This window comes from Coturnix japonica, chromosome 24, assembly GCF_001577835.2.
Source record: "Coturnix japonica isolate 7356 chromosome 24, Coturnix japonica 2.1, whole genome shotgun sequence".
Lineage (NCBI taxonomy): Eukaryota > Metazoa > Chordata > Aves > Galliformes > Phasianidae > Coturnix > Coturnix japonica.
The window spans coordinates 1,445,765-1,469,039 of record NC_029539.1 but is presented as its reverse complement, the minus strand read 5'-3'; the positions used below and the strand labels follow the sequence as shown (position 1 = coordinate 1,469,039).

General features: G+C 49.9%; 1 protein-coding gene across 4 annotated transcripts in view; it reads left to right on the top strand.

Annotated features, from left to right (window-relative positions):
* Positions 1-23,275, top strand: part of SNX19 (sorting nexin 19) — an 89,338-nt gene that overhangs the window by 9,600 nt on the left and 56,463 nt on the right. For 2 of the 4 annotated variants that reach the window (XM_015883989.2, XM_032449141.1), the window contains 3 exons: positions 5,237-5,421; positions 5,776-5,863; positions 6,477-7,996. In XM_015883989.2, the coding sequence (XP_015739475.1) occupies positions 5,237-5,421; positions 5,776-5,863; positions 6,477-6,612 (409 nt within the window). In that variant the 3' untranslated portion in view covers positions 6,613-7,996. Of the gene's footprint in view, positions 1-5,236; positions 5,422-5,775; positions 5,864-6,476; positions 8,792-17,528; positions 17,597-23,275 lie in introns of those variants that run through there. The other 2 variants (XR_004309620.1, XR_004309619.1) reach the window with 2 other exon arrangements.

The window sequence follows — 23,275 nt, the reverse complement described above, 5'->3', positions numbered from 1 at the left end:
CGGCAGCAATAGGGCAAGCAGCTTTATGGCATCCTCCTCCTCACCTCTGGCTTTGGCTGCTATAGCTGCAAGCAGCAACAGGACTTGCAGGCCTGGGGTACGTCAGCAAAAGCAATCTTTAGGACTGTGTGTGTCTTCGTGTGTGTGTGTAAAGTAAATAAAAAGCTGCTTGGAAATGAGCCTCAATTCAATTGTCTCCAAGCACCTGGAAATTTTGGATCTGGCTTTGAGTCTCTGTCCCAAACAATTCTTTTCCCCTCATTTAGAGGCAGCATTCTTCCAAAAACAGCCGCTAGAATGAAGCAAGTGCTCTCTACTTTGATAACAATTGCAACATTACTTTAACTGCATCTCGTTTTCTTTTGACTCTGTTTCAGCAATTAGAGATTTGCCAACTTTTTTTTTCCTTCCAAATTAAGAAAGAATATTTCCAACAGAGGAGATGAAGCAGGATACGATTAAAGGGGGATAATTTCTCCTTGTAGGCTGTGGTTTTCCCCAGCTCATGAAGGGTTAATTCTGTTTTTAAGTGTTTTTTTCCAGGAGTGGGCTAATGAAGCAATCTGCTTTAAGCAGGACCTGGCTGAGACAGCCTGGCCTCTCCCTGGGGCACTGCTGAGAGCTTAATTGGCTCAATAAATACTTGATGAAGATGTTATCAAAAGCTGGGATGCTTTGTTCGAAATCAAGGGCTTTTGGGGATGATTTTTTTTATATTGCAGAGCTTTCTCCCCCTTTCCTGAGCCCCGCAGTGTTGCAGGGAGATCTAACTTGAGAACAGTAAGAACCCAGCGGAGCAGTTATGTTGGTTCACTGCAGGAAGATGTTGGAGCCGGAGCCTGGTGTTCCTGAGCTTTCTTTTTGCAGCAGGTGTGTTGGAGAGAGCAGCCAGTAACACAACAGCAGCAAACCTGAACACACAGGTACAGCTCGGTGCCTCCCAGCAGCGGGGATGTTGCATTCTGCCCCCAGGGGAATGCTGTGTGTGCTGTGCCCTTCATCTCCCAGTACTTTTCCATCTCAGTGCAAAGTGTTTGTGCAGGTAGGGCTACCAAGCACCTGCTACCTGTGTCAGCTCCCTGCAGCTTCGTGTGTTCCTTCCTTCCCCCAGAGCAGCTGCCTTTGGCTGAGCTGTGTTTGGGAGGCTGGCAAGACACTCTGTTCAAGGGGAAGGCACTTGGCCATGGGGTCGCTGCCTTGCTGGTCAAACACTTCATCATGTGTGCTAGGGCAGGGGTACAGGACGCATTGTTCACAGCCTATACAACTATAAACTTTTAATAGGGCAGCAGAAGAGGAGCATTTCCAGTAAGGTGAGAAGGATAGTTTACTTTTTGCATGCTTGTCTTTGGCCAGAAGTTTAAAAGGACTCGGGATGCTTCGTATTCTTTGATTTATGGAGGACTTCTTTTTGTTTTTCTTTCCCATTTCCTTCCTCTGCTACAAGCTGACCGATGGCTGGGATGACTGTGGTTCTGCTCTGAAGGCAGCAGGGCTGAGCGTGCCAGCTCTGAGCTACATGCTGCTGCTGCAGGTGGTCCTGGGAAGACCTGCAGGAGGGCTGGGTGCTTTTCCACCCTTCTCCCTGTGTCTACTTCCAGCTGTTTCTTATGCTTTTTTTATAAGCTCTCTTCAGAAATGGTTTGTAGTCAAAGCATTCGAGTGTCCCTCTTTCTGAGCCCTCACGTTAAGGATAATTTTTGTGGTTTCAGGCACAATTTGGGGGGACGAGTACTTGGAAGGAGGGAATGGTCTGGTGATTTAAGCATCGGCCTTCTCTGATTTCATAGGAGTCAGGTGCTTGACTGCCTTGTGCATTTCCAGATGTTGCCTTTTCCTTAAATCATTTTCCCTACCTGGGTCTCATAGGCCCTGTTTGAGCTTCTGGTTAGCTGTGTTGTGTTAAGTGACCTCAGGGAAGCAGAGGCTTTGTGCTGGGCTGAGAGTTAGTGGAGCCTGACCTGTGCTTGCTACTGTTCTGCACAGATCATGTATATTTACAGAGCTATTTATATTTATATAGCTAAAGCAGATGAGGAGAAGCTTTTCCACCTCTCCTTTCCTAACATAGTCTCTGGGCTGTTGGTCTGTATCCTTACAGTCCCTGGTCTTGGTGGGGGTTCACAATTGCTGTATGTTCAGTTGTAATCACAACTGGTGCTAGAAAGCTTTTCCTGCCTACTCAACTAAGCCATTCCTTTGCTCAAATGAACTCAGTAGTTCTCAACCTCATCTTGATGGAGGAGAGCAGAGGTTTCTCAGCTTCTAGCAGCTGTTTGTAAGTATGGATAGTACTGTACGTATTTTGGTTTGCTGGACCATTCTTGAACCATCTTTCTTTCCCAGAAGAAACAATTCCTTTACTCACAGAGTTGGGCTCTCTCCTCTAGGTAAACCTTATGGGTAGAGCACTTAAGTGATGCTTCCTCCTTTCAAGGGCCAGGTAAGCTTTGTTCCTGTCCCTTCCAGACCAGGCTGCTCCCTATTAGCAGCCCTGTTTCTTTTAGAGGGCAGAGGAGGGCCAAGTTCTGTGCTACCCAGGCCCTATTCATCATTCCCAGAGCACTTCTGCTGTTCTTGTCTTATTGGGCCCTTTTAGCTGACCTTGGAGTTCCAACTTAAGCCATGGCATTAAAACAGCTCTTTTTTAGCAGCCATTTAATTCCTCCATCAGCAGCTATTTCAGACAGAGGACCCTTACAGCATGGGCAAGTTATGCACCCCCAGATGAGTGGCTGGGACCTCGTAGCCTTGGCAGTCTGTCTCCTTGCACTGGGCATTATCTGAGCATTTGAATGTCTGAACCCAGCAGGTCATTTTCTCTCTATTTCTGGTCTCTGCCAAAGCGTAAGGAGATGGTTTGGTGATGGGTTTATTTTTCTTATTAAGGTTATTTCTTCATTAAATACCAAAATGGAAATAGTAACTTGAGAAGGATAGCTCTATTTCTGTTCCTTTCTGTTTCTTACTGGATTTATTTCTACCTGGGGAGCAAGGATGTGTGTTTTTGATGTGCCACGAGGATCTGATGCTTAGTCCTTTAATAGTACAGAAGAAATCATTTGGGGTCAGCTTTGGACCCATGCATGTCTGGAGTTCCAGCACGAGGAGTTTGAGCTGTTAAACCTGATCTGGTGCTGATGCAGCAAGTCTGCCTGGTGCAAAGGTCAATGTGCCTTAGAAATCTGGGTCTTGCTCAGGTCAGTAGATCTTGATATGACTCTCTATGAGTTGCAGCTACAACTCAATGATACTGAGGCACCAGTCTGATGGCTCCTCTTTTCCCAGGGCTTTTGAGATGGGTCAACACGTGCTGATAGACTGACAGAAGGAAATGAACCCACAGCATGTGTTGTGATAGGAAAAGGGGACCAGGTGGCCTTTAAGGGTCCCTTCCAGCTGAAACCATTCTGTAATTCCCTGTGCATCATCTTCCATTTGCACCCAGCTTTGGTTTCTCTTCTTTCTTGGTCCCTTTCTTGTCTGATCTCTTCTTTTTTTCATGTATATATTGTCATTTTGGGTCCCTCTTTCTCCCTTTCTGCCCTGGGATCCTGCCCTTTCTTTCACAGATGGAAAGGCAGGGAGCTGCCAGAGCAGGGGAAAATCCATGCGCTGTGTTTTGTAACTGTGGGAACAAAGACCTGCAAGCACTTGCATAATCAAAATGCGTGCACATGCGATAAGATTTATAGGTGTTACTTGGAGGTCCTGTTGCCTGGTTGTGGTGATTTTATAGGAAGAAAAGAGCTAGAAATGAGAGGCTGTCTGTACCAGGCCTTCCAGCATTCGTCACTTCTCAGCCTGTTCTCAAGCTGTCTGGAAACGTGTGCTGTCTTCTCAGAGTTCAGCTTTCACTCTGTGCACTATTTGCTTGAGTTCTTGCTATTTTAAGAGCATTCCTAAGGAAAAGAATGTTTCTTCTTTGCTTTTTGCAACCCTTTAAAGGATGGTGAATGACTGTTGCTGAGGTGAATTTCAAGTCAACATTGGATCTGGTGTCCCCAGATGCGGAGTTGTACTGTTTGCAGCTCTGTCCCCAAGTCTCTGAGCTTCTGTTGCTTGTCAAGTGCTTTCTCAATTAGAGAAGCAGATTGTATTTGAAAACATGTTAATGAAAGCTCTTCTCCCTAGAGGAGCCACAGCTTAGCACTTTAATTTGCTTGGGGATGGCTGGGTGGTTTACCATGATCCAAGGCATTAAGCTACTGATTGCTGGAGATAAAAACTCTTTCAAACAATTGTTTGGGAAAAAGCATGTTTGAGAATACAAGACACTGCTGAGACATCTTGTCCTGTTACCCTGGTGCAAGTTACACTATCATGTACCGACATAGGAACCCGTGGTCCCCAGCTGAGCATACAGATGACTCCTCCAGTGCTGTTACTGGGTTTGCACAGCACACTGAATCATTCAGATTGGCAAAGACTAGTCATGCATCCTTAATAATCCTGCAGTTAAGCATCTTGCTGCTGAGGAGCGTGGCATGTTGCAGCCCTGGCTACCTGCCGTTCTGCCATGTTACCTTTTGGTGTTGCTGTTCCTGATGTTCTGCTCACGTTGTCCTGGTAGCACAGGGAAAGATGCCCTTGGCCCACATGCTTCGCCAGAGAAGAATGCAGACAGTCTGGCAGAGCGCAGGTTAAATAAAGTTTGCCTTGGCAGAGCCTATGCTCTTGGATGTACTATGAGCTGCTGGGGCGTAGTGGTGACGGAATTGCAAGCACGAACGCCAGCTGCCAAGAGGAATGGGTCTCCTGGCCCTGCCTGCTGGCTCCTCTCTGATTCTTGAAGTCCTGGTGAAATCATGAGCCTTCTCCCTACTCAAACCACAGCCCTGAGTCAGTGAGGACTCTCCTGTTGGTTTTGGTGGCATTAAGGATTTGGCTCCTTCTTCCCCAGGACAAGGAGCAGCCGGGGCTTCAGCTGGTGTTGAGCTCTGATCAATGGCTGTGGCTTTTACTGTTATGCAGGGAAATGACATAAACACCTTGGAAAGGTGGTCTGGGCCATTCATTTAGAAACTTGCCCTGGTCAGCTTGGATGGTGGTGATGTATCTCCCCCTATGCTGTCTTCATGCAGCTCTGAGCCCCAGTGGGAGTGACTTGGGAAAATGTTTGACATGTATACTTGAGAACCGTGTGTTAACTTACCAGCGAGTTGATTTTCCTTCCAGTGCTTCAGCTCCAGAGTTGCTCCAAGCCTGATGTCTCCTGATCTTTCTGTCTCCACAGGTGGCTGGAAGTCCAGGTGGTCAACCTGACCTGTACCCAGCGCTGGGTGCAGTACCTCCGGCTGCTGCAGGAGTCCATCTGGCCTGGAGGAGTCCTACCAGAGGTGCCCAAACCAGCCAGGACAGAGGAACAGAAGAAAGCAGCCGCAGAGCAGGCCCTGCAGAGCCTGATGGGGATCTTGCCTAGTAAGTGTGTCCCAAAGATGTCAGAGATTCGGGAACTCTCCAGTGCGTTGTCATCTCTAGATGCTCTAAAGGTGATAAAGTGAGTTTTCCACTTGATGGAATTATGAGTGTGAGGATCCCTTGCTGCCCTTTGGGAATGAAACAGTGCTATCATCACATTCTCTTCCAGGCAGGAACACTTTCCTTGGCAATTGGCCCTGTCCCTTGGTATTTAGTGATAATGTTGGGCACAAGATGCCTCACACTCCAGGCACCATCACAAACTTTGATTTGACACCCATCAGGAGAAGAGTGAGCCTGTATTCCTACAGTGAAAACGTGCTGATCCTAAAGCTTTGCTTCTGATGTTGACAGATGTGGTCCAAGAAATCCTTGGAACTGATAAATGTCGCATGAGCTGGAGCCTGGTGCTGGAGTCCTTGGGCCATCCAGTTATAAACAGGTACATTGGTTATAGTCTCCTTACCTTGCTTGCAGTGGGCTGCATAAGCTGTGCTTTGTTCTCTGACATGAGCTGCTTGATGTAGAATCCATATGGCTAATCTTCATACAGGCTTCATATGCTATTAAAGGACCTGGTGTGATTATTGTGAAAGTATGTTTTAGGACCTCTGTGTGGCTGGAGGCTGTTGAGCCAGTCCTGCAACTACGGTGTTGTGCTTAGTTTGTAGATGTCATGGAAGGAAATAAAACCAAACTCTGGTTCAGTTAGTTGGTTTTAGAGGAGCTCTGAGATCTGCATATATTTGAAGATGGTGTCTTTCTGCATACCCGTTGCTGTGCATTTGGAAAGCGATACTTATGTGATTAACTGCAATGTTAATGTGCTACCTTGCTCCAAGAGATGCTTTTGTGCTTTCTGCACTGCTCATCAGTTTTAAATACTCCCTGGATTGGGGGCTTGGGGTTACTGACCATCCCTTGAAACGTTTCTTCTAAAACATGAGATCTCCCGAAGACAGTCAGTGTTTCTGCCTTGCCTTCCTTTGGCTCCTGTGTGTCTGGAGCTGATCTTTCGGCTCCGCTGGCTAAGCTTTGTCTTCTCTCCATTTCAGGCACCTGGTTTTCTGCCTCTTGGACATTCTGCTGGAGTTCTTGGTTCTGAAAGGCTCCAGCGATGAGCTGGAGACCACAACTGTCGTGCCATCTGACTCTAGTGGTCTGGAGAAAGCAGGTGGTGTAGCACATTAACAAGGGCTGGTGTAGCCAGCAGTGAAGGAGAGAAACCACAGGCATGGAATAATTTTTTGGTGCTTACTGAACATGTCTGGGAGCTTCTTGTTAAGAATTCTTCCAGCTGCAACTAAATGAGGCTGCTTCCAGGCTTCTGTTTTGTCTGGGTGATGGATTTAAACCCAGTGTCAGTGGTTGATGGGATCTTTCTGCCATGTAGTATCTGTTCCACTGCAGATCTGCTGGAGAGCCTGAGCTGAAGATTCCTGACTTCTGTGCAGCTGGATGGTCTGAGAAGGATGTGCAGGCTGCCCACAGATGCTGCTGGGATGTTGTGTCCTGCCTCGTGTGCCTGACCAGCCCTAATGTATAAAGGCAGATGGCACACAAGCTTTGCTTCTGTGACTTCAAGCTCCACATGGCAGTGGCATGCAGAGACGTGGTGTGTTGGTATCTGACAGGTGACAGGAAGGCCGAATGCTGTCCCTGCGCACTCTAAGCAGCCTGCCCTGTGCTGTCTGTTTCCCCAGAAGGAAGATTGGGAGAGGATGGAGTGAGGAGATGTGACATCAGTCCTGAAGTCAGCCAGGAACTCATCCCTGCATCCAGTGTGATTGGGACATTGGAAGACAAGCTGTGCTGCCACCACTCTGACACAGTCTTGTTCTGGCATCTTTTGTTGCCTCAGGCAAGTAGGGTAGACTGATCCTAGGAATGAGAACTGTGCCCTTGATTGAAGAGGACTGGTAGCTTAACTTGGCTTCAGGATGACCATGTATTTTTCCTGATGAGTCATAGTTCAGTCCCAGAGACGTTCACTTGGAGAGCACAGGAGAGACGGAGCTGACCTTTGTATGGCACACAGCACATAAATCATCTGCACAGTGCTGCTCAAAGCGGGATCTGGGAGAGGAGGGAACATCTCTGAGGCCAGGAGGAATGCTGAAAGTGTCCCAGAGGATGTCAGCTGTTAGATGGCCTTGAGAGCAAAACCTTACCTCTGTCAGACCAATGGCAGGGCAAATGGACCTGGAAAATGCGTGCAGGCAGACCTGTATTTCTTCCAGGATATGGACCACTGAACTGACCAGTGCAGGACTTTGCAAATCAAGGGGATGCTGCTCCTGGTGCACTCAACAGATTAAAGTGCTGAGAAGAGGAGGCACTGCAGGAGGAAAGCATGCAAGATCTCAGCTGATTTCCATGTTGCTGTAACCAGTGGTGCTTTTCTTGCACTTTGCTGGAGCTCTGAGATTATGTAATTCAAATATGTACACTACTGACAGCAGAGCCTCTGCTCTTCCCAGGGACAGCTGCTTAATGATGGACACATGGCTGTGTGTTTCTTCATGCTTCTTGTGTGTATGTGCCTGGTTGTGCAATAAATACAGGGAAGGAGTAGCTCGCTGCCTGGAAGTATATTCTTAGGAAGCCCCCAGAACATCCCAAGACAAGGCACAGCGTAATGAATCAGTGCAGCTTTGCACAGTTTATCAGAGCACATTCTCAATAATGGCACTTTTGAGGTGGTAAAATTGCCCACTTGTTTGGAACAGTTTTCCTCTCAGATACCGTCACCCTGCTCCTATCTCCCTGACCAGCAGACTTCTTGATTTAGGCTTCCCAATGAGTGTGAAACCAGAGGAGCAACATGGAAATCTTTGGCCTTATTCGAAAGGGAGTGAGGCTCTCAGATAAGTGGGGCTCATGCAGTCCCATCTCAGTGTCCTTTGGGCTCTGCTGCTTGGGAAGCTCTCCATGATACCAGTCTTAGAGGAGAAAGCTGGTTAAGCTATAAGGGAAGAGGGAGGAATGACCGAAAGAGAAAATTGCAATGTTAATCTAACAAAAAAAAACACTGGAAAGGAAGGAAAACTTGATACAATGAATGTTTGGGTCATGTATTATTTTAGATTAGCTCTGCCATCGAAAGATCCCATACACCCTATGAAATCCATTACCAATAAGCCAGTGAACATTTGTACAGCACATGATGCAGGGATCAGAGCTGGAGCCAAGTTTCCCTGTATGATATCCACCCCAGGCCCAACTGGTCCATTTCCAGTGTCAACAACCAGAGGATTAAGCATTTATCTCTGCAGAGCAGCAGATAATTATTAGCAGATTGGATAGAGGCTGTGCTCTAGAGAACTTTCCTGTGACTGTCTGTGACCCAATGTGGCTTTATTGCCTGCAGGTGAGCTGTATGGAGTGATATGTGGGTTTTCCTATGCTGTGTTCTAGTGTGTGCCTTGTAGCAGAGAGCAGCTCCAGGGCTTTGTGCTGGGATGGCACCTGGCTTCTCAGGTGAAGGTGGGGTGAGTTGTGGGAGTGAGAACCCATGTGGAGACCTTCCCTTCCAGCCAAACCCTGGTAGAAGGCAATCAGGATGCTGTGATTTGCCATCGTCTGGATTTAAATGTAAAATTCAGGTTTGGGCACTTCTGGCTTTCTTGAAGTAAATTAATACCATTTTCCTGGCTGCCGTCCACTTCAGGTAATTATATTCTTCCTACCTTAATGTCACTCCAGCCCCTGTCTCCACCGGATATGCTGTACTCTAATTCCTGTCTGGAGCTTGCTTATTATGTTACAGGCTTTTTTTCTTTTCTGAGTGTGATTTGTGCACAGAAGGCTGGGCAGCCTGAGCTGCTCCAATAGTGAGATAGTTGAGAGAGTGGCTCGTTGGCCTTTCTGTCTCCTCCAAATGATGCACCGAGGTTGGATGTTTACTCTTTCCCTTTTGCTAAGTATTTAAAGTTGCCCTTTTTTCCTCCCCCCTTCCAAGGAGTCTCTCTTCATCTCCTGCCTTTCCTGAGTGGCTGAAAAGGTTGCTGTAGCATTGCTGAAAGGTTGCTTGAGGAGAGCATCCCCCAATGCTTCCTTCCTGTTCCCAGGGCTCCTCCATAGCCCCACAGACAAGGGGGGCTTGAGGGCCCCATCCCGGGGGGTGAGGATCAAAGACCACAAACCACTGCTTAAACAAATATAATACCCACTGCTCCTCTGGAGTGCTGCATCTGGCAGAGCCTCATTAACCTTCTGTTTTCCCCCTCCTACTCCTTTTAGCCCTGTAAATCAACAAAGCCAAACATAACGAGTTGCCTTGATTGAAGGAGGGTGTGAAGCGTGTGTGTGCTTGGTGTGAAAAAGCACAAGGGAAGCCATGGGCCGCAGCTCTTTTTCCATGCAGGCCACTTCACTTTTATTGCGCTGGAAGATGGAGCCCTTTGAGTCGGGATGCTCTTTATAGCTGAGCTCTTTAACTTTCTCCTTTCCTCCCCTTGCAACCTTCATTCTCCCCTTGTTCAGCTCCTTCCGCTCCACTCCTTTCTTTTTTGTCCTGTGAGAACGAGTCTTTTAATCCCCTTGTACTGCAGATTAAAGCTATTACGGCCTCCCCAGGCTGACATTTTCTCAGCGCGGCTCACAGCCAGGTCTTTATGAGCGTTCTGTCTGTCTGCTGCTGCCTTTCTTCTCCATGTGCTAAACCTCCATCCCTGACCTTTCCCTGCAGAAGGAAGGGCTGCGGTGTGCAATCCTATGTCGGTGGAGCAGTCCCAGCAGGGCTCAGGCTGTGGGAAATTATAACCCATGGAAATTAATGACTAAATAAGGAGAGAAAGAGGAAAACGCTGGGAATTAAGAGACAGGAGTGAAGTAGAATTGAGCACGTTTGAAAACTGGTTGCAAAGCTTGGCTGTGAGTTGTGTGTCTTTGCAAGGAGGTAAACCACAAGCTTGGGGCTGCTTTTAGCAGCACAGTGGGGTTATCTGGTTATCCCACTGCACACCTTATATTGCTGGCACCTGGAAGGGCACTGCTTGGTGTGTGAGATTTGAGGGGCAGGGATTCTGTAGCGCTTAGCAGTTGTTTCAGGCTGGATGTTGGAAGTTTCTACTCAAGGAGCAGTGCATCTCTTAGTGTTTCTCTTAGATGTGTTTCTCTTAGTGAGCAACTTGAGGGTGCAGCCTTCATGCACAAAGCTGGAAGGTGTGAAGGGGCTGATTCAGCACCTCCTGGTTTTGCTAAAGCACACAGAGCACACAGCGTCTGTGCTTCCCATTGCATAGCGGAGTAACTGTGGGGACTCCTGGGGTAGGCAGCAAAATTGCTTTCTGAGAGAGAATAAAAGAAATGCAACTGTCCCCTTTTTGGGAGCCGGTTTTAGGGCAGAAGTTCCCCCGGCAGCGCTGTGTGCCCTAATGAAATGGAAGCAGGAGGTGTCCCCTGGAGGGGCCCTACGTGTGAACCGCTGCCATGTCAAATCCACACCAATCCCTCCTCCAGGAGCCCCTGCCCTGTAATTACTGCTTTTCTCTTTGTGTGGCCAACCCCCCTCCTCCATCCCCTTTCTCTCCCCCATCCATGCGTGCCCTGTAAGGGGATATTTGTAATGAAAATCGCTCTGCAGAAGCAAAGAACAAAAGCAGAGGCAAGAGATTCTGGGCTCCCACCTCTGGCTGTGGGGTGGGCACTGGGGCCAGGAGCTGCTTATTAACCTTAATCTGCGGTGTGTATGGTTTCATAGCTACAGCAGCTCGCTCCCAGGAGTGCAGCCTTATGAGGGACATCTCCCAGCAACGCTCCCGACCAGGGCTCTAATGCGTTTTGCACCGTGCCTTCTAATCTGGGATGGAAACATCACCGGGATCCAGCCCCAGGATGGCAGATCCCAGCCACGGCTGTGCTCGTAAGCACATATCCAGCTCCAACCTTCTGGTTGCTGGGGTGAAAGGGCCTCTTCATCTCCACAGGGAGAGGCAGATGAATCCCAGGCTCAAACAAGGGACTTGCTTTTTTTCCCCCTCCCTCCCCACCTCTGGCTCAAGGGCCCTTTATTATGTCTTTTAATTCTCAGCTGCAAGTGGGAGGGAGCAATAAGACCAGAGAAATGGGGGGGCAAAAAGCCCCTCGCAGTGGGGAGAGGCCTCAGCTGCTGGTGTGAAATGGGATGGCAGCGCAGGGATTAGAGATGTCAGTTCATGGGAAGCACTTGGTATTTAATAGCTCTGCTCACTGGCTGCGAGGCGGTGATGGGCCCAAGGGAACGTGACATGGGATGGGGAGAAAGGCACAAGAGCTGAGCTTGTATCTCTTCTCATCAAACTGTGGGGCTGTTCAGAACAGTTCTGGCAAGATGGAGATCACTTCTTGTTGCTTCCATTGTAACAAGTGATGAAGACCAAGCGACCCGAGCCTTCCCATCATGATTGATTGGTAAAAGAGCCCTTCCAGCACTGCACTTCATCACTGCATCAAAAGGCAATGTGCCCTTAATGAACCCGCTCTGCTCTGGGCTCTGTCAAGCTGTGTTAAGCTTTTGTTTTGCTTTTTGTCCGTGCAAGTGAATTCTAATAAACCAGCACATGGCTGTTGTTTCCAGCACAAAGCACAAACACACCCTTGCATGTTTTAGAGGGTTTTCTCCCAGATTCATGTGCATGTTGTGGGCTTTGTGAACCCCCCCCAGTTACTTTAGCCAAGCACTGGGAGCTGCATGGGCAAACAGGCTGGATGAGCAAGCAGGATGCAGGGCTGCCCATCACTTGGGCATCTCCTGCCCCCAGGAAAGCAGTATGCTGGGTATAAATAGGCGCTGTGCATTGGGATCTTTTTTAAGGGCATTTTTGGGCCCAAAATGTTCCTCCGTCAAAAATAAGCTGCCCCACCCCTTTCAGCAAGGTTCACCTGAAGCCCAGAAGCTGCGTTAGAACACAGTGTATTCAAGTGCATCTCACTTCGAGGGCTTGAAAACAAACACCAGCGACGTCTCTTTTCGATCGCATTCCTTTCCGCGACAGGCCGATGATTTCCAAGCCAAGAATGTCACTAACCTCTCATATTTCTCCTGGTCATTTCTGTCCTGAAATTGGAACGCGGCCGCAGGCAAAACGGGGCTGAACGCCCTGGTGTCACAGATCCAGATTTAAGAGACGTTATCTCATCGGCAGCCAACAACGAGGCTGGCACGGCGTCAGGCGATGTTCCCTACAAGCTCAGCGTGCATTGCGAGGGCTGCTGGGGGCAAACAGCTCAATATGAGCTTGTGCTGGTCCGAATGCTCTGACATCCACCTGGTGGCCTCAGCCAAATAGCCCCAAATACGCTGTGCTTGTGGGAGATGGAGGGTGCTTGGCTCAGAGCAAAGAGCTGGGATTGTAGGGAGGTCAGGGATGCAGCATCCAGGCATAGGATGAGCAGGGCTGAGCAGGGCTGCCTGTGTTGCCTTCCTTGGGCAACGAGCTTATTGCACTTGTTCTGTGGATGGTGTTGTCCTTAAGCAACTGTTCAGCTTTTCTGCTTGGCAGCAGCTGTGTTTAGCCTGGAGTGTGGCTGGAGCCCTGGCAGATAAGACAGCACCGAGAGGTTTTGCAATCTGTCAGCCCTCCTGATTGCTGTCAGAAGGACCCCGTGTCATCACAGTGTGAATTTAGAAAGCGGTTGCAGAAGGAGGAAAAAAACTGGGGGGAAAAAAAAGACAAACAGCAACAAATCACCCTCAGCTCTGCAAGGTTAGTGCTTAGGGGGCCCGGCACTGCAGCAGCAGCAGGACCACAACCCTTGCGATGGCTTTTTGGTAATAAATTTAGTCAGACTGGGCTCCTGCCATGCCCAGGAGCGGCTCCCCCAAGATGCAGGCGGGATCCAGGCAGGCTGCAGGTCCGGGTGTTGCTCACCCTGCATCCCCATCATCTCTGCTGCTGCAGGAGCCGCAAGAGGGAGCTACGGGCTGTGCCTGCATCTCCCCCGGCGCTGCGGAGGCGCACGGTGGTGCTGTTGTCTCAGCCATGGCAAAACCTCCAGGGGATGAAGGGGGGGGACGAGGGCAGCGCACCGAGCTGGAGCCGGGTGTGGGGCAGCACCCAGCTCTCAGGAGGTGGTTCTTCCAGATCCGAATCCATTTCCAGCCCTGCTTCAGGTCCCTTCCAACCCAAGCCGTGCTAACTCATGGTGGGTGTCTAGAGGGGGAGGAAAATGAGTGGGGGGGTCTCCATCCCAGGGGGACGCTGCTGTGCCAGGTGGCAGCACAGGCTGGTTCGCACAGCCTGGGTTTGGAGAAAACTTTCCCATGACTGCTGCGTTCCCACCGAGAGCTTTGATTTCAGTGTATCGCCACTTTCCGATGAGAAACCGGCTCGTAGGAAAATTCCCAGCGAGCAAAGAGAAACTCCCCAGCGTATCAGGAGGGATGCTGCCGGGGGAAGAAATGTAACACCAGCAGGGTTGTGTGTTTTGAGGCTCTGGGTAAAGCCAGATAAAGCACGGAAACCATGAAGTCCTGCAGTGGAGCTGCTCTGTGTCTGCTTTCCCAGGACTTCCCTCCTGGTGTTTCTGTCCCCGGGATGCTGGTGCTCTGTGTGCAGGCAGAGGGTGCAGTGTGCATGCGGAGCAGAGGCATGGCAGGTGGATCTGTTAGGGGTGTGGAGGCAATGGGAGTGCAAACTGAAGCCCCAATGTCTTGCCTTGCCTTGGATGGGGGCTTGAGCTATGGTGATGTGAGAACGTTGCTTCTCGTCTTCCATGTGACAATTGATGAACCTCAGGTGTCCTCACAGAGGGACATATCCACTCCACTGGAGTTAATGAAGCTGCAGGGAGTGGGATGAGAAGGACAAGCACTTCCCCCCTCTGCACTGGACCTCACACACTCGATATCCTCAGTGGGATAGCATCAGTCAAGCAGGAGGCTTGGAACCACAATTAAGGTTATTTAATCCACCCCTCTCTGCCCAGGGGGCTCCTCTTCCTGCCCTGAGCTAAATGTTATGGTCACACATCAGCATCAGGGGGGTTGCACAGCAGCTTCTCCAGAGCTTTGCCCAGCTGGCTTTAAGATGACCCCTTGGAGAGAGCTGTCAGTGACCTCATAGGACAACACAGCTCATCCTGCAGGACCTCTAATGGAGAGCAATCCTCCCTTGGTACAGCTGCCCACCAGGACCTTCACCCTATGCCTTGCTGGTTGGTGTCTCTGTGCAGCAGTTAGCGAGTCCCTCTGCGAGGCCTGCACTTCTCAGATGTTATGTCTGGAAGTTGGCTCTGTTTTTTTGGCTTGGGGGCCCAGGGTCTGGAAGCAGAGAGGCTTTTATGGGAACCCAAGTCCCCTTTTGACACAACTTCCTCGTGCTTAAATTTCAGGTTGAGTTACAGGCTTGAGCGTTTTCTGCTTGGATATCTTTCATTGTCAAAGGGGATTAGGCCAGTGATTATTTACGTGCACCTCTATTACACAGAGTCTGTTTCTTTTCTTCTCTTTCTCTTTTTCCCATGTCGTTCTGTGTAATACGTAAACGGTCCCATAGATGGGGGGAATAGAGTGAATGAGGTTCCTGCTATGCATGGCCTGACATCCCTGAGCTGGGAGATGCTGCTTTGGGGTCTGCAGTGTGTTGGGTTGGTCCTGGCAGGCCCATACTTGGCACTAAGGGCCATGAGTCCACTCTCGGTTGGTTTCTTTGGAGCTTTGGCTCCTCCCCGAGAAGTGGAGATATTTTTCAGGACCCAACATGCGTGAGTTTTAAAAGAGATTTTTGATAGAAGTCCCATTTACTCCTTTATTTGGCTTGGGAGGCTGCAGTGGAACAGATTTCTTTACATATCCTTGAGTGTTATTTGATTAAGGTTATGACTGCTAATAAACACTCAGAGTCTATTCCCCTTCCCCACCACTTGCAGCTCAGGACAGCCCTGTTCCCATTGCAGTGCTTGGAGCAGTGCAAGGGCTGAGGTGCTGATTCTGCTCCCCTTCCATCAGCATCTCGGTGTGCTGCTCACTTTCTGATTTATTCCAGCAAGAGAAAATAGAACTGGGAGGATTGCCAGGAGTGATTCTGGCACAATAACCAGTTTACTTCCCTTTCCTTCCCTGTGCCATTTACAATCACAAGTTCTTCTATCAAACAGCTACGGGCAGAGCAGACATTGCCCAGGAGTCAGAAAAACTTAAGGCTGCAGGATGGAACTGACACAAACAAAACCCTGCTTATGGGATGGGTGAGAGAAGCAGGTTCTGCTTGGGAAGGGAGAAAGCAGGAAGAAAGCAGGGAGCCCAGAGGACTCTACATGTCTGCTCCCTGTTCACACCAGGCCTTGCTGCCCTCCTTTCCCTGAAGGCTGGATGGCCTTCGTGCCTTTTTCCTGGACGTCAAGCACAGTCTCTTCATAATACGTCTTACACGGTGCAGCACACTAATGAAAAGCTGTGTGGGCCAGTCCCTAATTACAACCATCAGTTAAACTGTCAGAGGGAGCTCCCAGCCTCGGTTGTTGCGTTATTAGACTTTGGGCCTTGATGAGCTGTAATCAGGCATGAAGGCACGACCAGGGCAGAGCCAGGGAGGTCTCTGCTCTCCACCAAATGCTGACAGTAGAGAGGAAAAGGACATGAGCCCCATGGGCACTCCCTGCACCTTTCCATGTATCAGTGCTTGCTGACATTGTCAGGCTTCAGCCTTTTGAAGAGACCATCCTGTGACTGGTGATGCCCCATTCCTGCATGCACACAGGATCAGGGGATGAGGCTCTGAGCTCCTGATGGAGCTGTGGGTATCCCTGTGCATTGCAGGGAGTTGGACCAGGTGGCCTTTAAGGTCCCTTCCAACTCAAATCATTCTGTGATTTTATGAACTCAGCCCTTTCAACATCGTGTTCCTATCTTAGAACATTCAACTGCAAACAATCCTATTTCATTTCAGATGTTACCCAGGGAGGAGCTGATATCACAGTGCCTTTCAGCCACATCTGGATTCACAGTGCCACACAGGATGATGCTTGGGGACCCTTCCTCCACTCAGTGGTCCCTTTAAATTTCACACTGGACCCAGTGGAGAAGAAGCATGCAGATAGCAGGGCTTAACGACAACAGTGCGGGTTTATTTGCACTAGGGTCTTTATGGAAAGACTGTTTGTTTTCTCAGACCACACATTATTAACTAATCTCTTAACTTTGTTTTTATAGTTGCATTGTGAGCAACTTCCTACTTCTTACCCCCTTCATCCATCAAAAAGTCTTTGGCTTGTAAGTAAGGTGTCCCACACCAGGGATGGATTTCCATCCCTTTCTGCTCCTTTCTCTAGCACAAAGAAGCGCCAGTTGACACTGCAATGCTGTGCAAGAACCATTGGCAAAGCTCAAACACCTCAGCAGTGAGAGAGGGACAGGATTTGGGGCTGCAGCTTCTTCTCACCGTGTTTCCCACCTGTGATTTCACACAGAATCTCCTCTGATCACTTCCAGCCTTCCCCTGACAAACAGAAATCTGAAAAGAAACAGCCTGTTCAGGAGGGATCACAGGGGTCGGGGAGGTTCTGCTGCATAGACCCACACAGCTGTTAATCACCAGAATATCTCTGACTCCCAGCAGCTGTCTGCTGTTTATCTGAGCTGGGATATCCACTGGCTGAGCCCACAGAGATCAGGCTGTGCAGCCAAGCCAAACACAAATGGAAGACAGATAATTTGCACACGATGGTGTGCACGTGTGGTTGGTGCATGTGCATGGATGTCTGCACACTTATGCACACAAAGGCTTTGCTTACGTCCTGCTGCTGTGGCTGGGAAGTGTAGAAACACAGAGCTTTCCCAGTCTTGCAGAATCAGTGGGGCAGATTGCAATTAGAAGAGCTCCCCAGGCCACCTGTGGGGTTAGAGGGCTCACAGAGTAACCTGTCCCACCTGGGGAAGAGGAATCACCTGTACTCGCAGAGCTGTGAGGGCTGGGGAGCTGATATAAGTCAGGCTGAGCTGAGCCTGGCTGCTTTATGGAGGAGTGCTTGAGCAGGACAGTGCTCTGGGTATGTTTGGTGTTGGTGGGAGGGTTGGGGTGATGAAGGTAAAGCCTTGAGGAGCAGCAGGGAGGTTGTGAGCATGTTATGCCCAGGTCTTTTGGGAGGCTTACAGTTCTTTTTTCTCCTGTTTTTTCTTTCTGTAGTGGTCAGATTGTCCTGAGCATCAGGCAGCAGTGTTGGCAGGACATGAGATGCTGTTTGCTTGTGTAAGGTAAGACTTGGTTGAACTTGTTGATTGGTGGGAATAGACTTAAGTTTCTGTTAATTCATATACTGTTGTCCAGGTGTACACCAGGCTGGTTTACTGAGTGTTGTGATGCTTACAACTGGCTTGTATATTTACCTCTTAGTTGGCTGTTCGTCCTTGTTGCTGCTCTCTGTTCCCTGAGGCTCCAATGGGTCCTGGGGTGCTGTGAAAGCAACAGGAGCAGCTGCTGTGGGGCTGAAACCTTGCTGCTCCTTACTCTGCTTCCTCCAGTGGCGGTTGCCAGGACGAGCTGCAGTGCTGGCTGCTGGAGGCTGTGCTCTTTGCTAGGTGGGAAGCTGGAGGATGGCTCTGAGCTGTGCTTTGTGCTGTGCAATGAGTGAGGGCTGTGCACTATCTATCCCCTGTTCACCTCTCGCTCTCTGAGTACAGTGAGTGCTTTGCATGGAAATTGTGCAACAAAGGCCAGAATGGCTTCCAAAGCAGTTAGGCTTTCTTGGCTGTGAGTGCCCAGCTTTCCTCTAGCTCCAACTCTGGTATTTATCAATTAACTTGCTCCAGATCCTGGGAACAGCTACAGCTGTCCTTCAGCCTACAGCACCCACTTCCTTCTGCTTTACCTCATCCTGCAATCGCTGTCCCACAGGGCACAGCCTGTCCATCTGTCCTCCCTTCCATACACACATCAAAGCCTCTGAGGCTAAAGGAATGGAAGAAAAAGAATCTGGTTGCCTGTGTTTGGGCAGAGATAGGTTGGTGCTGTTCCACCTAGTGGCAGTGAGTGTGGGAAGAGGTGGTGCAGGGAGGTGAGGGCAGCAGGCTGTCAGGATGCTTCTGCTGGAGGCCTGGCAAATAACAGCAGTCTCAGAAGAGGTTGGAGAAGCTCCTGCTCACTCTAATAAGGGCAGAGCCTTTGCTGTAGGTGAGAGATCAACTTGTCCAAAGGGAGAGAGTGGCTTTCTGGAAGGCAGAGGACAGGAAGGGAGGAGTTCATCTGGACCAGACCCCTGACTAGCTAACAGTCAGCTGTTCCTTCATGTGCTGAGAGGATGTGGGAGCCCGTGGGCTTACTGAAACGCGTGCACTCAGTGCTAGTTCTGGAGAGCCAAGAGTCCCCTGCACTGCAGAGGTGAAGCCCTGTTTCTTTCCCCTGTGCTTAGCCCACATCCAGGACAGGCAGAGTGCTGGGGATGGCCACACAATAGGGCTGGGGCACTGCAGGGAGTAAAGCTGGGGAGGGCTCATGCTGGGGGAACACTGCATAGAAACCCCACTGTGTGCTAGGGAGATGAAGGTAAAATGGGATGATAGCATGATCCCCTAGGGAGCATTCAGATTGAAATGAGCTGCAGGGCCCCATCCTGCCCTGCCATAGAGGGGCTGCAGGGGCTGCCTTGATGGCTGTGGAGCAGCAGTAAGGTGATACACTGAGAAAAAATTATGTTCTTAAGTGCCTGAGTGCTGCTGCTCTTTCTCAGCTTCCCATGCAGTCCTGTCACCAGCAGCAGCTCCCATGGCATCCTGAGCCCCATCCCAATGTGCAGACTCGGATTGCTGCTCCTGCCTTGCTGAGGCCAGCACTGCCCCAGCACTCTTGGGGGCAGCAAACCAGAGTTGGTCCAGCTGCCAAAGCTGCTATCAGTGGGGTTCCTGGGGATGTTTGCCTTTCCAAATCCCATCTGCCTTGCCAAGCTATTGAGATTGTGCTGTTCCCCATCTCTGTGTTTGGTGAGCAGCTTCATCCCCTCAGCATCCCTGTGCTGATGTTTGGTGTCACTTGAGGACGGCTGGGAGCCCACTCTGCAAGTCGCCATGGGGAAACAATATGTTTCCACAAACATAAGCATGGGCATCGCTGCCTTCTTTGTGCTCTCATTTAAACAAAAATGGTTCCTGTGGAGTTTGTTTTAGGGGGCAGTAAGTGGCTGTAGCCAAACAGGGTTGTTTTATCCATAGAGAAGGCTCTGGGTTTGGATTGAGCTTGCAGGTTGAAAGCTTGGCAACTCTTGGAAGCAGAGACTGTATGAAATTGAATGCTTACAAGGCCCTGCAGGCTCCCAGCTCACACCATGCAGCACTGGGGTGTCAGCAGGGCTCTGCAGCAGCTGAGAGCTGCACACTGCAGCCTGCTGGCCCCGCTCCCAGCCAGGATCCAGGTCACTTCCATCGACCTGAGCTGCATTCTAAACAATCACCTAGGTGTGAAAAAATCCCCTGCCTGCTCCCTGGGCTCCGTGCTTCCCACCCATTGTAGCTATTTAAATATACCTAATGAGCTGTCATTTTGGCCAGGGCTGGCTTGGTGACTTAAGGATGGCTGTAACAATGAGACCACAACGGGCAGGCAGAGGGGAAGGAGTGTGAGGGGCTTGCTGCAGTTTGATGTTTTTCCCCTTGCTTGCTCTTTGCCGCAGTTGTTTTGAGTGGTGCCGTGATTTCTCACAGCTGGCCCTGCTATCATCCTGCTCATGTTGCTGTGAGCTGGGGGGACTTGGCAGCCAGGCAGCTGTCCCAGAGCCTGAGCCATGAATGAGCTCAGAGGGGGAAGGAGAGAGGTTTGGATGGGAGAAAACTCTATTTGTTGGTGTTTTGTTTTTGTTTTTTTTAAGTGAGAGGCTGACAGTGCTGACTGGATCCAGGCACAGCACGAGCAGGTGCTGTGTGTGCTTTGCCCATCTGTGTGCTGTGTGGATGCACAGACCCTCCTGCAGCCATAGGGCAGCTCTGGTTAAGCTTTGCCTTATGTCACCCCAGTGCTCAGCTCTGGGCACAGCTTGTGCCCACCCCTGCAGTTCTGTCAATGCTCTGCAGTGCTGAGCTGTGGCAGCTCTTGGTTCTTTCCTCTTTGACACCCCACACAGTATTTCCAGACCCCCAGTTCTGAGCAGCAACCTGCTGACAGCCTGCGTTATGTCTCATGCTGCAGATCCTAAATGAGAGCTGCATCTGGAGGTGTTTCTCTTGACTGATAACCATAGCACCTCTTGGAGCGTCCTCCTCTTTGTCCCTCAGTATCAGCTTTTCTAACATCTCAAGCTTTGTAGTATTATGAGGATATTTTTCTGCTGTGAACAGGATGGGAGTGAGGTTTTCAGCCCTTTGCAACAGCTCATCCTGAAGTAGGTTTCTGTCTCCATTACCCTGGGCATGTCAGCTCCGAGGCTTTCCTGGAGGGTACTGAGAGTTTCATTTTAAACACAGTCACCTTGGGATTCTTTGGAGATGTTGATGATGTGTTGTAGGATGATCTCCAGCACACGGCGTGTGAATGGTAGAATGGGCTGAAACCAGAACTCCTGTGAGACTGAGCGTGCTGTGAGCTCTAATGCTCATGAAAATGAGGGGCTGTTATTCTTTCCTCTAGATGTGGGCTGTGTCAGTGTGTTCTTCCATGCAGCTCTGCTGTTCCCTTTTCCTAGCAAGCCTTGGCTTCTCCGTTTCCTCATACAAGCTATTTGTAGTACTGTAGTCCTCTGTAGACATGAGTTTGCCTGCTGGCTCCTTCCACCTGACTGGGTGATGTGGTGCTGAGCAGGCAGCCTTGCTTTGGGGGGCACTGTCAGTAAGGGCCAGGCTTGATGCCTTGGTACTGGGTGTGGAAGTGATTGGGTTTGGGCTGCTCCATCCTTTGGGAACACAAGCAAACAGCCCAGGCTTTGTGCTGCACCTGCTGTGCTGCTGCCTGCTCTGGGTCTAGGAGGGCTGTGGGATGCTGTTATGGCTGTGTACTGATGGCAGCACGCTAGTTTTAATTCTTCTCCACAATGCAGTGGAGTGATGGTGAGGGCTGTGCTTAAGTTGATGCAGATGGGTGCAAATGGGGTTGCTGGATGAGCCTGCGGTGTTTACTAAAGCAGGGCCAGATGTATGTTCTCTTCTTGGTTGCAGCTGTAAACACTGTAAATGTCTTCAGTTGTCTGGCATGCACAGAAGTGCACGTTATTCCTGCTAAGGTAAAATAGGAATAGGAGCTGTAACTGTGACATGGAGCTTTGAACAGGGCTTTGGCTCCGTCGCAGCTTTCATCTGTAGCTGAGAGGAGGCAGCTCAGGCTCCTTCCCCTAACAACAAGCTCTGCTTTGAGGTGTGCAGTGAAGGAGTGCTAAAAGCTGAGCTCCCTGCGAGTTATTTCCTTTGAGCTCTTGATTACACTACAGCACATGTTGTATGGTCCAGGATGGATGATGTCCCATCCATTTCTTTTGAATACCTCATGGATCTCAGTAACAGCTGCGAGCGATTTATTTTTGGGTATAATCAGTTAATGTTTTGGTGAAGTGCTTTGAAGATGTACAGCGTCCTCAAATGTGAGTATCGTTTCATTGTTCCTATTTAACATCTCTCCATAGCTGAACTACTGTCAGACATCCTCACTTAATAACCTATTTGGTGTCTGGATCTTTTCTGTAAAGGCAGATTCTTGGCCAAAGGGTTGGTGGAATGACATAACAGAGCTCTCAGCAATGTAGTACCTGTCATGGAAGCCTCTAAGTGTGCTTTGAGGAACTGGTTAACTCTCACCAGTTGGTTGGGCAGTCTGGCCATCCATCTATGGGCAGATGGGGAGGAAAAGTGACCCCTGGAGAGCCCCTGGTAGAAGGGAGCCTCCTGCCCCTTGTAGTGGATCTGGCAGCTGGGCTTTGCTGCCATGCAGGAGTTTGTGCATTGAGAAAGATGGGGAGCAGAGACTTCAAAGACATGCAGGGTAGATGGGAAAGCAAGAGCAAGTGGCTTCTCAAGCTATGCAAGGTTAGGAGGAAGCCTCCTGCTGCCAGGTGATGGTTTTCTTGTGATATCACTCCAGGAATAGGCACTTCCTAGAGAGCTGCTGATTAAAGCAAGTGATCCCAAGGGCTGCCCATGGGTGTGCATCACCCTCCTGGGCTGCATCACCTGGTAGTGCTGTCCAAGCTGATCTCCAGGTGGGGGCACAGCACCTTTCCTTGCCTCTCCCCTGGCTGCTGTCGGTTCCCCACTTCTCATCAGACAAACAGTGGGCAGTCCATCACTCTCAGACATCAGCATCTTGTCTGAAGGACTGGGGAAGCAGCTCTTCCCCCATGTGCGTCCCCCAGCCCACTCCAGAGACAGCATACAGCGTGGAACCAAGAAATGAACTGGTGCTGCTATTCTGACAGATAAAGAGCAGCTCTTCATAAAGGACCTCTGTGTTTTTCTTCCTGCCAAGAATCATTTAAGCAGTGGTCATTAGTGACTTATCTTTCCTAAAACACGAGCGAAAGCTGACGTCTGTGTGAGAGGCTGCATCAGTCAGTGTGCTGTAGTGGAGAGCAGCTGTCCATAACTCCAGCTGTTTGCATCCCCTCCCTGGGCCGCAGTATTTGCAGCTCACTCTCAGGCTCATGTACTACTTGGGGTGACTGACAGTCCAAACAATGCAAGCAGGGAAAATTCCTCCTGCTTACTCATAGCTTTTGTCCCTGGGGCTGCAGGAGCTTTGTCAAAGCCCTGCTCCTAGCAGTGAGAGCTCAGACTGATAACCAAACAGCCATCAGCTGTGGTGAGAGCTGCCCTCAGCAGCAGCCAGCAGGGCTGGGAATTGGGATATCCTGAGAGAGATGGGGCTCATTATCTCCGGCACCACATTTATCTTCCTAAGATGCTCATTGAGACAAGGTTATCTCTATCTTAAAGGTGGAGGATAAAGAGGCTGTTGGCTGCCCT